This window comes from Salminus brasiliensis, chromosome 21 (assembly GCF_030463535.1).
Source record: "Salminus brasiliensis chromosome 21, fSalBra1.hap2, whole genome shotgun sequence".
Lineage (NCBI taxonomy): Eukaryota > Metazoa > Chordata > Actinopteri > Characiformes > Bryconidae > Salminus > Salminus brasiliensis.
The window spans coordinates 25,958,259-25,972,582 of record NC_132898.1 but is presented as its reverse complement, the minus strand read 5'-3'; the positions used below and the strand labels follow the sequence as shown (position 1 = coordinate 25,972,582).

The 14,324-nt window shown below is 42.6% G+C and overlaps 1 protein-coding gene across 3 annotated transcripts in view; it reads left to right on the top strand.

Annotated features, from left to right (window-relative positions):
- Window positions 1-14,049, top strand: part of tafa1b (TAFA chemokine like family member 1b) — a 238,502-nt gene extending 224,453 nt beyond the window's left edge. Inside the window, exon 6 of one of the 3 annotated variants that reach the window (XM_072665723.1) lies at window positions 12,562-14,049. Coding sequence is in view for 1 of the 3 variants with exons in the window: in XM_072665725.1 (XP_072521826.1) it covers window positions 12,562-12,579 (18 nt within the window). In the remaining 2 variants the exon portion in view is untranslated. Of the gene's footprint in view, window positions 1-1,197; window positions 1,276-12,561 lie in introns of those variants that run through there. The other 2 variants (XM_072665725.1, XM_072665724.1) reach the window with 2 other exon arrangements.
- The last annotated feature ends 275 nt before the right edge of the window (window positions 14,050-14,324 follow it).

Below are 14,324 nucleotides of genomic sequence, written 5' to 3'. Positions count from 1 at the left end.
TGTAAAAATACCAAAAGTGCCCCAATCTAATATTCTATGCATAGGCCAATGCGTTTAGCCAGACACTAAACACACAAGGCACAATATAGAGCTACATATACATACGTTATACTGTTTCACGTCTAACTGTAACCTAGTAGTAGCTAGACTGCATGAAGGTTCTTACATCTATATGCACAACCTCACATTACTACATACATAAAGGGAATTCGCGGGATTTGCAGAACAGTCCAATAATACCACTGACAATTGGAGTCAAATTGATTATCTTAATCTACAGAGGAATTTGTCAACAGGTGGGATACATTAGGCAGCAAGTGAAAAAATAAATGGGCAAAAGCAGGAAAAGCGTAAGAATTCACTTTGACAAAAACCAAACTGTGATGGCTAGACGTCTGGGTCAGAACATCTCCAGAACATTTTCAAAAATCAGGCAGGTCTTGTGGGGAGTTCCAGATATGTAGTGGTCAGTAGGTACCAACAGTGGTTTAGGAAAGGAACCACCTGTGGACCGGAGACAGAGGCGACAGGGGGCCCCACCTCACAACTAACAGGACTTAAAGGATCTGCTGTTAATGCCTTCAGAGGTCTTGTGGAGCTAATTGTCTTGATAGGTCAGATCTGTTGAGGCAGTAATTTCAGGCAGGTGGTCTCAGTGTTATAGCTGATTGGTGTATATGTATATATATATTAGGAATTAGAAATACATATAAGTACTTTTTCACTTATATTTATAGCAATGTTTCTAAATGTGTGTGTGTGTGTGTGTGTGTGAATGTACCTTGAGTGTCTGATCCCTATACCTCTCCTGAGTTCTCCTGAGGTCATAGCAGAGGTCATTTGAACTGTAAATCTGTCCCAGCAGATTCTCCCTAAAGAAGATCCACTCTAGGAATCTCTCCCTACTTTTTCCAGGCCCCTCTGCCCGTCACTACACCAAACACACCACGGCAACACGGCAAACACTAACCACAGACCACTCCACTCACAGGTTTCATTTTACTCAGATAAAGACCAGAAGCGCCGCATTTCTCTTCTTTAGACGCATGCATGCATGTATGCGCGCACACACCGCTGAATCCTCTTTTTTCTGCCTTTTTTTAATATAAATTGGCATGTAAAGTTAAGGATGCAGCAGAAGCGAGTGAGTGCCTGACGCTCTTGTTTTTTCTCTCTTTTTTTCTTTGTGTCTTTCAGAGAGCGAGCCTTCCTTGCCTGTATCCCCAGACAAGGCAGGCCTTTTGTTTGAGGAGGGCACACAGTGAAAGTGAAAGAGAGAGAGAGAGACAGAGAGAGACAGAGAGAACGAAAAAGAGAGAGCTCTCCTGGCTCACATAAGCAAAATCAATTACATACATTTTTTTTACTATTTTTTCTTTTTCTTTTTTTTTTGTCTCTTTTTTTTCACGGCCCATTTGAATGCAGAGCAGTCTCTGATTGCCGTGACATGCCACAGATGATTTTAGACATGCCTTGAAAATTGGGATTTATACTTTCTTTTCTTTTCTTTTTTTTTTTTTTATACGTCGCCTACTAACAGTTTGGGGCGTCCTTTGGTAATCTGCAGTCATAACCAGAGCTGATGTCCTGCTCTTCTTGGAGTGCGAAAAACCCACACGGTTCACATGGCAACGGACTGATCAATGGTCAAATATCTAGACGGGTCCAGATGCTGAATCTACGATCCAATCTCAACAGCGTGTCCCAGTGGCACGTGTTGGAAAGCATCCCACCTGCCTTTTTTTTTCCTCAAGAAAAAAAAGTCTTTTCAGAGCTAAAGTGACCTGCACGTTGATGAAATCACCACCACATGGAAAGAGGACTTTGCGAAAATCACATACGCCACCAGTCAAAAGTTTTAGAACGCCCCCAGTGTTTATTTTCCCCATTCTATTCAATATGGTATCTATTCAAAAAGGTCTAAAAACCAAGACCTGCAGCCCACTCAGAACTGTGATTGGCAGTGGCATCAAAATGGCAACGTAAACAACCCGCCTCAAAGGTATCTACAATGCTAGCGAACTGCGCAGACAAGATCAGATCAGAAATCTGGTGGTAATTTTATTATTAAAACCATTTTTGCATGTTTTAATAACGCGGTGACACTTCAGCGGTGACCTCGATTCATGTCTTAACTGGTTCTAACTGGTATATTTTTTTAAATATTATTTTAACAAAAAAATAAATAACACAACAAGTTTGCCGTGCGCTAATCTCACAGCATGAAATAGAAATCTCACCTCAAAACAGCACTGCAGTTCCATTCTGCCTCCTTAAGCTCTGCGCTATTTAAGGTGGAACGGAAAATGACAGCGAGTAGCTAAAAAGAGTAACAGCAGCCTCGTTGATGCACCGCCTTTGTTTAAATAATTGAATCTCGAGATGGGTCACTTTCCAGAAGCACAGAGAGAGCAATCAGAGCATTTCTATGCTGTTTTAGCAAATAACGAGGGAAAGGCCACAATTGAGTGTACGTTAGCAACTGAGCTTAACCGAGTAAGCGTGTGGGCGGTTTGCCCCACAGACTTAGCACAGGTTTTGCTGTGTTTTAGGGATGCGAGTTGTGCTGGAGGAAGCAGTTTAGGTGAACTAGTGGGATTATCTAGTGGAATCAAAGTTGGTGATGTAAACATATTGCAAACTCTGATTGGTTAATTGGCTGATCGGACGTCCGATGGACCAAACGTGGACCTACTCAAGTTCAGCAAATCCCCAGTAAAAAAAAAACTACAGAAAAACTAGCTCCACTGGAAATACCAACATCTATTGTTCGCTGGCAGTTTAGAGAAAAGTCATCGCTACAGATAATAGTTCGAGAATCATGAAAATGGGAAGACAAGGGCTTTAAGCACTTCAAGTCCAAGTGTATAACCTGAAAGTCCAGTGACATCCAATGGTATCAAGCCAATGGTATCAACTAAAAATAATGAATAATAATAATAGTAATGATAGAAATGAGTGAGTCACTGTTAACAACGTATAGCTGGTCTGTATCCATAGAGGATTCAATCAAGGATTGAACGACTGTGTCACTTCACTCTCTACCACAGTATTTACACAGCTTGATCATTATAACTCCTAAAAACTGAGCTCTTTCATTTAGAAGAATTATAAATAAAGCCAAAGTAGGGTGAGTCCAGTTTCATCAAAAAAAACCCATCAAAACCATCAAAAGCCTCTTGGAAACATGAGAAAACCAAAGGAGGTCTGGTGCAGGAAGAGGTCTGGCAGACATGAATCCACAACAGCATCAGAAGACACGTTTCTGAGGATCAGCAGCTTGTGTGATAGGCGGCTCACATGACAACACCTCGTACACCAACACCAAGTCTCAGTTTCAACTGAGAAGCGAAGACATGGAGCTGCAAGTTTGCCAGGTGGCGTGGCTACAGCACTACAGCAAAACATGAAAAGCAGGCTTGCCTGGTCCATGTAACACTGCCAGAAATTGGGGTGTTCTGAAACTTTTGACCGGTAGTGTACATAGGCCAACTGTTCATCGGCAGAAATGACAACGATAATTGGTTGAGTGGCCGTCTCCAGAAAAAGTCTGTTTCCTCTCTACTTGTGTTTGTCTCGCTGCCTGTCAATGTCACATTAAATCCATCCTGACACTTCCTCACTCTCTCTAGTCTTTCTGAGCGTTCCTCCACGTTTGGGGGTCAAACTCCAGCGCAGAATCGCAGATGAGAAAAAGATTCCGCAAGCTGGGCGAATTGCTGCCGCCGCTGCCGATTGATGGTCCGCCCTTGTATCGTTCTGTTCAGCCTGATACGGGACGTGGGGGAGTGGGTTTTAATGTGATCGCTGAATTAGTATGCAAGAGGCGCATATGGAACTGTCGTCTGTAGGACGAGCTCGAAAGCGGCAGTCGACGCAGCTGGACAGCTCACAGCTCACAGTAAGGAGCTGAAGCGCTAGAGGACACCTGAACAGATATGCTGTAAAACCTTGTAAAACCCAGTTTGCTGATTCTGCACACATGCCTCATGGGAAGAGAATGTCTAAGGTCATTTTAGGTCACTTAAAAGATGTCTGAGTTCACATAGAAGACATTTGAGTTTATTTAGGACATTTGAGTAAACTTAGAAGGCATTTGAGTTCACTTAAGACATTGTATTTAGCTTTTTAAAAATCTGTTAACTTAGAAGTTGTTTAAGTTACTTAAAAGCATCTGAGTTCATTTAAAAGACATTTGAGCTCACTTACGACATTTGAGTTAACTTAGAAGGCATTTAAGTTGCTGTACGGCATCTGAGTTAACTTAGAAGGCATTTGAGTTCACTCAAGACATTTGAGTTAAATTAAGGCAGCTGAGTTAACTGAAGACATCTGAGTTCAATTAAGGCATTTGAGTTAACTGAAGACATCTGAGTTCAATTAAGGCATTTGCGTTCACTTAAGACATTTGAGTTAAATTAAGGCAGCTGAGTTAACTGAAGACATCTGCGTTCAATTAAGGCATTTTAGTTACCTTGAGGAATCTGAGTTAATTTAAAAGACATTTGAGTTAATGTAGAAGACATTTAAGTTAACATAGAAGACATTTGAGTTAACGTAGAAGACATTTGAGTTAATTTAAGATATTTGAGTCAATTTTAGATCCTAAAAGAACTGTGTGTTGTCATAAATGGCATTACTCTAACATACATACCCATAAATATAATGTAAATGTATTTTTGTCTTAAATTATATTTGTGTGAGTCCGGTTTACTTCTAACTGGGCTTTACGGGTAATTTATTTTAGTCAAATCATCGTCGGAGTTTCTGTGCACCTTTTGCATACACAGGAGAATCCACTGGCTTTTTCCACTGTGTGGTAGAACAGATTCCCACTTTCTCTTAAATGGAGAATCAGGAGATTCCTCTTCAACTCAAGGACACTAGATTTGCGGGAGAGGCAGCGTAGGGCAAACAAAAGACGTAAATCAGATTCCAAGTCAGTAAACATTTCTGTAAGATATTTGCCTCATTTTTTCTGTCACTGACAGGATGAAAGATTAAAAAGCAGTTTGAAGTGCCAAATGCTTTTCAGAACTGGAGAACGCTTACCTTCCTGCTTCTGACTAGCAAGACTTTGTCAAATCCCATCATCCAGCAAGTCAAGGAACAGATCTTATTGGCTGTTTCATCTCGGACCAAGGAAGCGAGAATCTGCCATATCAGCGGCAACCGCTGGAGGAAAATGTGAAGGAAAAAGAGAGGAGGATTGTTCAGTGGAAGTAGCCTTTAACACGGGCAGGCAGCAGAAAGCAGACAGGCTGGCATTCAGCCGTCCCTAAGAGTCTCTTACAAAGAGCGTTCCTGACACATCCGACAGCCGTTTAAGACTTTTCCACTGGAAAGAAAGTCACACAGCTGTCCGACGAATCTGCCTCTGCTTCACTTTACAGTAATATAACAGGATTCTGTTATTATAAAAATAATATTAATGATAATACACTTATTGTGTCCTATTTTTATATCCAGTGATATAAGCAACCCTGAGAATTATTATTTAGAGATATTTCATGTTAAATATCTCCTTCGCAAACACCATAGGACCCACCTTGGGCAACTTAACCACCACCTGACATACCACAGGAGCTGCATAGCAACACATCTGAAATATCATAGCAACTGCACAGCAACAACCTTGTAACCACCTGGAATACCATAGCAACCATTTGTAAACAGAAACAGTTTAACTTCAGGGCCATGTGGCAACTGTATAGCAAATGTCTGACCCTGGGGACCACTTTAGCTGCTCAACCATTCTCCTATTTTTTCAGGAACTTAGGAGGCATTTCAGTTCATTTAGAAGGCTTTTGAGTTCATTTAGTAGGCATTTAAGTTAACTTAACAGGCATTTGAGTTGACTTAGAAGGCATTTCAGTTCATTTAGAAGGCATTTGAGTTAATTTAGAAGGCATTGGAGTTCATTTAGTAGGCATTTAATTTCACATAGAATACATTTGAGTTCATTTAGAAGGCATTTGAGTTCATTTAGTAGGCATTTAATTTCACATAGAATACATTTGAGTTCATTTAGAAGACATTTAAGTTCACTTAGAAGGCATTTGAGTTCACTTAGAAGGCTTTGAGTTCATTTAGTAGGCATTTAATTTCACATAGAATACATTTGAGTTCATTTAGAAGACATTTAAGTTCACTTAGAAGGCATTTGAGTACACTTAGAAGGCATTTAAGTTAACTTAACAGGCATTTGAGTTTACTTAGAAGGCATTTCAGTTAATTTAGAAGGCATTTAAGTTCATTTAGTTGGCATTTAATTTCACATAGAATACATTTGAGTTCTTTTAGAAGACATTTAAGTTCACTTAGAAGGCATTTGAGTTCACTTAGAAGGCTTTTGAGTTCACTTAGAATACACTTGAGTTCATTTAGAAGACATTTAAGTTAACTTAGAAGACATTTAAGTTCACTTAGAAGGCATTTGAGTTCACTTAGAAGGCTTTTGAGTTCACTTAGAATACACTTGAGTTCATTTAGAAGACATTTAAGTTAACTTAGAAGGCATTTGAGTTCATTTAAAAGGCATTTAAGTTCTCATAGAATACACTTGAGTTCATTTAGAAGGCATTTGACTTGACTTAGAAAGCATTTGAGTTCATTTAGAAGGCATCTGGCATGTAAAATCAACATTGCCAATTTTAATCCTAAGAATTATTATTTGGAGATGGTTGAACCTTGGTCAAATTTAAACTAATTAGCAGAAATTTTTCCCAATTGGTGTAGCTTAAAGAAGCTGAATGTCTTCTTTAGAAGGGTTGTCCACAAACATGTGGACATGTCTCCTGTTCTACTTACAAACACAAGTATGGTTTGGCTTGAGATACCTCTGCTTGTTTTAAGGAGATATGAGTAGAAATAATGAAAATACAGCACGTATGTTTCCTGTAAGGACCTATAGGAGAAAAATATGAGTGGAAATATAATAAGTGTGTGTGTGTGAGTGTGTGTGAGAGTGTAAGTGTAAAATGCTGCAGCGGATAGTGTATGCAGGTTATGGAGGCTAAATTGGGTGCAGTGGAGGCTCGCTGGCTCTGTGAGTGAAAAGTGCAGCTCATATGGAAGCCATCAGGGTGGATATGACAGACAGGCGGAGCGAGGGATGATGGACAGGGCCACCTCGTCCTGCCTGGGTGAGATGAGTGCAGACTGGGGGAAACTTTCACCAAACAGCTGTCAGTCTTCTGAGTTACTGAAGGGGGAGGCCAGGGTGAACTGCTTCTTCCATAACTCTCTCTCTCACTCTCTTTTACTCTCTCTCTCTCTCTTATACTCTCACTCTCACTCTCACACACTTTCTCTCCTCTATACCTTCATCCATTACCATCTGCACCTGCTTTCTACTCTCTAAGTAAAAAGGGTTCTATTCAGTACTGAAAAAGGGTTCTTTGAGTCTTATCAATAGTGAAACCAAGGGGTTCCAAAGGGTTCCTTAGGTTGACTTGGTTTCATTAAGAACCTTTGCTTTTAGTAAAGAGTCCTGAAAGAAACGTCTTTTCAAGGGTGTACAAAAAGGGGTTCTATGTAATACTTAAAAAAAAATTGGAACCAATTCTGGTGCAATATAGAACCCTTTTTGAACTGTTCTGCTATGAATGCTTCTCCAAAAACCATTTTAGTAGACGAAGAACTATAAATGCATTCAAATGGTTATTTGAGTCGCCATGGTTCTAGAAAAAAGTTTTAATAAAGAACTTGTAAAGAGACTTTTTTTATCAAAATAGAGAGAAATTGTTCTATGAAGTACTGAATAAGGTTAAACCTTTTCTGTACAGTACAAATCACAGAGGTTTCCCACAAATGCAAAGATGCAAATTCTTGGTTGACATGGTTCTATAAAGAACCATGGGCTTTTGTCCTAAAGGAGTCCTAAAAGAACCCACTTCTTAAGAGTTTCACCAAAACAGTTATATAACTTGTAAGAATAGTCGAACCTATGTGCTGCTATATAGAACCGTTTTATAAACAGTTTTTGAATGAACTACAATAACTATTTTAGCAGGTTAAGGTCCATAAATTCATTCAAATGGTTCTTTGAGTTGCCATGGTTCTAAAAAGAAGCATTGTCTTTACTAAAGAATTTGTGAAGAACCCCATATTTTATTGGGTTTTAAGAAAAAGTGTTCTACATAGAATTAAAAAATAAGGTTATTTCACTCATAGCAGAAGAGGAACCATTTTCGTTGCACTTTATTTTTGAAAGGTTCTCTATAGAACCTATCTCTCTATAGGGTTGTGGGTTCGGTACCTGGACTCGGCAAGCTGCCACTGTTGGGGCCGTAGCAATGACTGCCCACCACTCCGGACATGTGTTCTCACTGTCACTGTGTTTGCTTTATCACTAGTGTGTATGTGTGTGTGTATGTGTGTGTGTGTGTGTGTGCGTGTTCACTGCACAGATGGGTTAAAAGCGGAGTCCAAACTCATAGTCAATATGGTGGTCTTGTCTTGTCTATAGAACATTTGACTAGAAAAGAGAACCCTTGGAGAATCCCAAAATTGGTTCCACATAGTAATGAGGAAAGGTTCTTTGACAGGTAAGAATAGAGGAACCCATTTTAGAGCTTTATAGAACGACCTGCAAAATACTGCATTTGATGAACCAAAGTTTTGCTTCTGTTTCTGCTAATCTGCTTGTTTCATTGCTTTCTCTCGGCTCCCCCACCAACCATCTCTCTCTCTCTTGCACGCTCTCTCTCGCTCTCTCTCGCTCTTTCTTTCTGTTTCTCACCTGGCTGTGTGTCTCTGCACACCTAGCACAGGAAGTGTCAGCGTATGCTGGATGTGCTCAGGGCTAAGCCACAGGCCGCAGCCTTTAATTAGCTTCACTCCGCTCTGGGCTCCTAACACCCTGGTTCTTCCACACATACACACACACACACACACACACACACACACACACACACACACACACCCCAGCCCTGCTTCTGCTTCTGCCTCGCCCCGAACCCCCTCATCAACCCTTGCATACTTGATGGAAGTAAGTTTGACATGTTGCTATATCTTACTAGAAACCTATTATTATTATTATTATTATTAATATTGTAGTGGTAGAATTTTTATACAAGCCATGTAGCTGCCGTGCCAATGCCATGCTAGAGATGTTGGATGAGGCCCATAGCTGGTGTGCTAGTGCTATGGTAGTGTTGTTGTATGAGGCAGGTATTGGGCTAATGCCATGGTAGCTATGTTGGACAAGGCAGGTATCGGGCTAATGCCGTGGTAGCTATGCTGGGTGAGGCATATATCTGGTGGGTTAGTGATGTGGTAGCTATGTTGGACGAGGCAGGTATTGGGCAGGTATTGGGCTAATATGGTAGCTATGTAGGACAAGGCAGATATTGGGCTAATGCCATGGTAGCTATGTTGGACAAGGCAGGTAGTGGGCTAATGCCATGGTAGTTATGTTGGTAAAGGTAAAAAAAAAGGTAAAGGTGCACGTATTTGTCACTGTACAGTGTACAGCGAAATGTGTCCTCCGCATTTAACCCATCTGGTAGTGAACACACACTCACACACACACGTGTTAGGGGCAGTGAGTACACACACACACCCAGAGCGGTGGGCAGCCAACTCCAGCGCCCGGGGAGCAGAGAGGGTAAAGGGCCTTGCTCAAGGGCCCAACAGTGGCAGCTTGCCGAGCCCGGGAATCGAACCCACAACCCTGTTATCAATATCCCGGCGCTCTAACCGCTGAGCCACCACTGCCTGAGGCCTATGTCTGGTGGGTTAATGCCATGGTAGCTATGTAGGACATAGCAGGTAGTGGGCTAATGCCATGGTAGTTATGTTGGACAAGGCAGGTAGTGGGCTAATGCCGTGGTACCTATGTTGGTTGAGGCCTATTTTCGGCGGGCTAATGCTGCGGTGCCTATGTTTGTGTGAAAAAGCCACCGGAGCAGTTACCCTCCATGCTCGGAGCCGATTGACCCTGCAGTGGAAAGGAGGCCATGGTTGTAAATGGAACCATTCCCTTTCCTAAACAATTCGCAATGATAGTGATATGTAGAGCGTTACTATGAATGGTGTCCTAACTAAACAAAGATCTGAGCTAGAGTTCAGAGATTGTGTCCAGAGTGATGAACAGAGCTGTGGACTCTTCTGGAGAAAGCTGTACACACTGAGAATGATCTGATAATAACACTGGTCTCCAGAAGGCTTCACGTATGAAAAGGCAGATGCAGTAGACAGACTTGTTTAATAAGGTTCTAGGGCAAAATTGATCAATCAGTAACCTTTAGCCTTTAACTACACACCACCTACAGAAGTTCCTGTACATGAAAATATAACATGACAGCTCATGCTAAACGTCTGAAATGTGTTGAAAGTAAACATGTGTAAACACACACACACACACATGCTTGAGAGTACATTACCGAGGCTGATCACTGAGCAGCAGAATAATGATGATAGGAGGCTGTAGATTGATATGAAGCATTTACAGATGGGGGTTGGAAACGTGTTGGCACACTGACACAGCTGTCACACAGCAAACACCTCAAAAGAGGATTTACCTGACGCAAGACGGATAATCAGAGCTGGCAAGATGGCTACTGTCACACTGCACAGAGAGAGAGAGAGAGAGAGAGAGAGAGAGAGAGAGAGAGAGAGAGAGAGAGAGGCAGGGAGAGAGAACAGAACCTTCTAATACAAACCTGAGTGAGACACAGCCTGACACATACTGAGTATGTGAGAAGGAGAGAGAAGAAAAAGAAAAAAGAGAGGAAAGGACGGTAAGAGAGAGGTAGAGATGAAAAAATGAAAAGGAGAGAAAGAGAGAGAAGAGAAAGGAGAGGGAGAGAGAGGAGAAGAGAAAAGAAAAGGAGAGGGAGAGAGAGGATAAGAGAAAGGAGAGGAAGAGAGAGGAGAAGAGAAAAGGAGAAGGAGAGAGAGGAAGAAAAGAAGAAGGAGAGAGAGGAGAAGAGAAGGGGAGAGAGAGGAGAAGAGAAAAGAAAAGGAGAGGGAGAGAGAGGATAAGAGAAAGGAGAGGAAGAGAGAGGAGAAGAGAAAAGGAGAAGGAGAGAGAGGAGAAGAGAAAAGAAAAGGAGAGGGAGAGAGAGGATAAGAGAAAGGAGAGGAAGAGAGAGGAGAAGAGAAAAGGAGAGAGAGGAAGAAAAGAAGAGGGAGAGAGAGGAGAAGAGAAGGGAGAGGAAGAGAGAGAAGAGAAAAGGAGAAGGAGAGAGAGGAGAAGATAAAGGAGGGGGGAGAGAGGAAAAGAGAAAAGGAGAAGGAGAGAGAGGGGAAGAGAATAGAAAAGGAGAGGGAGAGAGAGGATAAGAGAAAGGAGAGGAAGAGAGAGGAGAAGAGAAAGGAGAGGGAGAGAGAGAAAGAAAAGAAGAGGGAGAGAGAGGAGAAGAGAAGGGGAGAGGGGGAGAGAGGGGAAAAGAAAAGAAAAGAAAAGGAGAGGGAGAGAGGGGGAGAAAAGGAGAGGGAGAGAGAGGGGGAGAAAATGAGAGGGAGAGAGACAGAGGGGGGAGAAAAGGAGATGGAGGGAGAGAGACAGAGGGGGAGGGAAAGAAGGAGAGAGAGGGCGAGAGAGGGAAAGAGAATGGGGAGAGAGAATGGAAAGGAAGAGAAAAAGAAGAGAGAAGGAGGAGAGAGGAGAAAATGAGAGAGGAGAGAGAAAATTAAAAGAAGGAAGAGAGGAAAAACAAGAGAGAGAGAGAGAGAGAGAGAGAGAGAGAGAGAGAGAGAGAGAGAGAGTAGAAAAAGAGAAAGGGTGAGAGAAGAGGCTATAGAGAAAGAAAGGGAGAGAGGAATATAGGAGGAGAGTAAAGAGGCAGGAAGAAACAGAGAGAGAAAGTGTGTGATGGGGTTTTCTCACTCTGGATCAGCTACTGAATGTCTATCACTATCAAATAATGTGATTAGCTGCTGTAGCCACAGCAACTGCACCCTGAAAACAAATACACACACAGAAAAACACCTAACAGACACTGCATCCCCACCACTTATAACCAGCTGCCAGAACTTTAAAAACACCTGCCTAATATCCTGTAGCCCCCTTTGTGCTATTTAAACAGCTCTGACCCATCAAGGGCTTCAAAAGACCTCTGAAGGTGTCCTGTGGTATCTGGCACCAAGACATTAGGAGCAGAACCTTTATGTCCTGTAAGACGGGAGATGTAACTCCATGGACCGCATCAGTAAGCCTTAGGTGCCCATGATTCGACCACTGCATAGCTGGGGACACCCCAAAGAACCTGCCTGGGATGATGTTCTGTCAAAGTGGCTCAGATTCTTAGGCTTGTTCATTTTTCCAGCCTCCAACACTGACTGTTGACTCACTGCCTAATATGTAGATCCCAACCCTTGACGGGAGTCACTGGAACCAGGTCATCAGTGTTATCCCCTTCACCTGTCAGTGGTTTTAATGTAATGGCTGGTTGCTGTACATTTGCTGGTTATTTTGTGGTTTGTTTCTTACAAATGAGGAAATGAGGCAAACTTTAGGAATTCTTTCGGAATGTTATTCCTCAAGCATGTCCTTGATTCATCTAAATCTGTGCGTTCTTCTCTTTTTCTCCCTCTTTCTCTCATGGTCTGCAGATCCATCCTCGGACCTAACCCACAGCTTGTATCGGACGCCGCACGAGTGTCTCCTCTGTCACAGCGGACTAAATTCCATCGGACCATTCCATCAAAAGTGATTCGAGTGGATTACCTGCAAAGGATGATATCTGTCCTCTGAGAAACTGGACTTAGAACACGCTGTAGCTGATGATGTGCCAAGGATGTTATTATTTTCCCATTTTTACGTTATTTTTACATTATTTTTCCGTATTTTTTCCAAAAAGTTTTCCGTTGGAAAAAGACGAGCTAATCTTTGCTTGACGGAGTTGAGCCGCAGGTGTCTCCTCTTCTCAAACGGCCATGCCCAACTTCACTACTTGACCCCCACCACCCCCCAACAAAACTCCGTAACCCCACCCCTTAAGCCCCCCACACACACAGGCACAAACTCTCACACACACGCACACACATGCACACGCCCTCCAGGCGGACTTTGAGACAGCTTAGCGGGCGTACTTAGAGGGTGTAAAACAATATCTGAAAGACGCTAACCCTCCCGGCCCCCTCTGAGACGCAAAGTGGATGATCCTGCGCTAAGCCTTGGATGACTGAGGAGAGGATCACAGTGGATCAGTGACTCCACGGAGAAAATGAGGTAGAAATCGATTAGGATTTCACGCCCAGTCCTTGTTCTCCCCTTTATGTGGCTTTTACGCGTCCATTAAGGAGATGGCTAACTTCTGGCTTCGGACATGCTGGCTTTCTCGCTAGCTTTCTTTCGGGCCTGGACGTCGGGAGCTGGCTCGGCACCTCCTCAGAAGGGAGGCTGACCCCTCAGCCCACCGTCCACCTCCGGAGCTCGCACACGTACACACAGAACCCTGGCCTGGTCTGTTTTTATCCGTCAGCATGCTCAATGTACTTTGTGGGAGCTTTATTCGTATACCGAGAGTGACTCTGTACATACGTGTGTGTATATAATATACATATATATATATATATACATATGATACATATAAAAAGAAAAGAGAAGTCATATGACCTTATATGCCCTTACAAAGTGTTCACATGGTTTCGGAGATAATCTGTGACTGCTCATGAGTTTTATCCCTGTTATGGAGTACGGTTACCCCCACCCCCCCCCCCCCCACACACACACACACACACACCTCCAGTCCAGTCAATGGCACACCACTCCTCCTCCTTACGTGAAGGACGGTACCCACAGTCAGTCCATCAGATCTGTCTTGGAAAACGTGTTATGTACCATAGAGATTTGCCTGGGTATAAGAAACTGCTTCGACGCGTGATTGCATTCGCTACAGGCCTTGGTTCTCAACCCTGTCCTCCGTTCTCAGATCTGTCCGACTCCGGGAACTAGTTGTAGGTCCGATCACGGTAGTTTGTGTGGGTCACTGAGCTGCTGAGAAGCTAGAAATGATTGACATGCAAACAGACGCAAAACTGCAGTAGTTTCCTGGTCAGAATCTGATCAGAATTAAAGACAACAATGAGAGTTTCCTACACACTGTGTTTTCTCTTCATTTGTCTTGGAGTTGTGCTGTCATTGGTTCATATACGGTACTGTGCAGATGTCTTAGGCACTGATTCACTTATTTAAAAGCTTTTATTTAAATGCCAGATTTCAGTTGACCAGATGCAGATCTTTTGAGCTAGGTTGGTTCTAGGTTTCTCCTGGACGCCCCCAGCCATGGAATGTGCTATATTCAATCACCAGCTGACCTGGTTTACCATCATTAAGCACTGATTTACCAAACCAGGTGTTGGATGAGAACCAT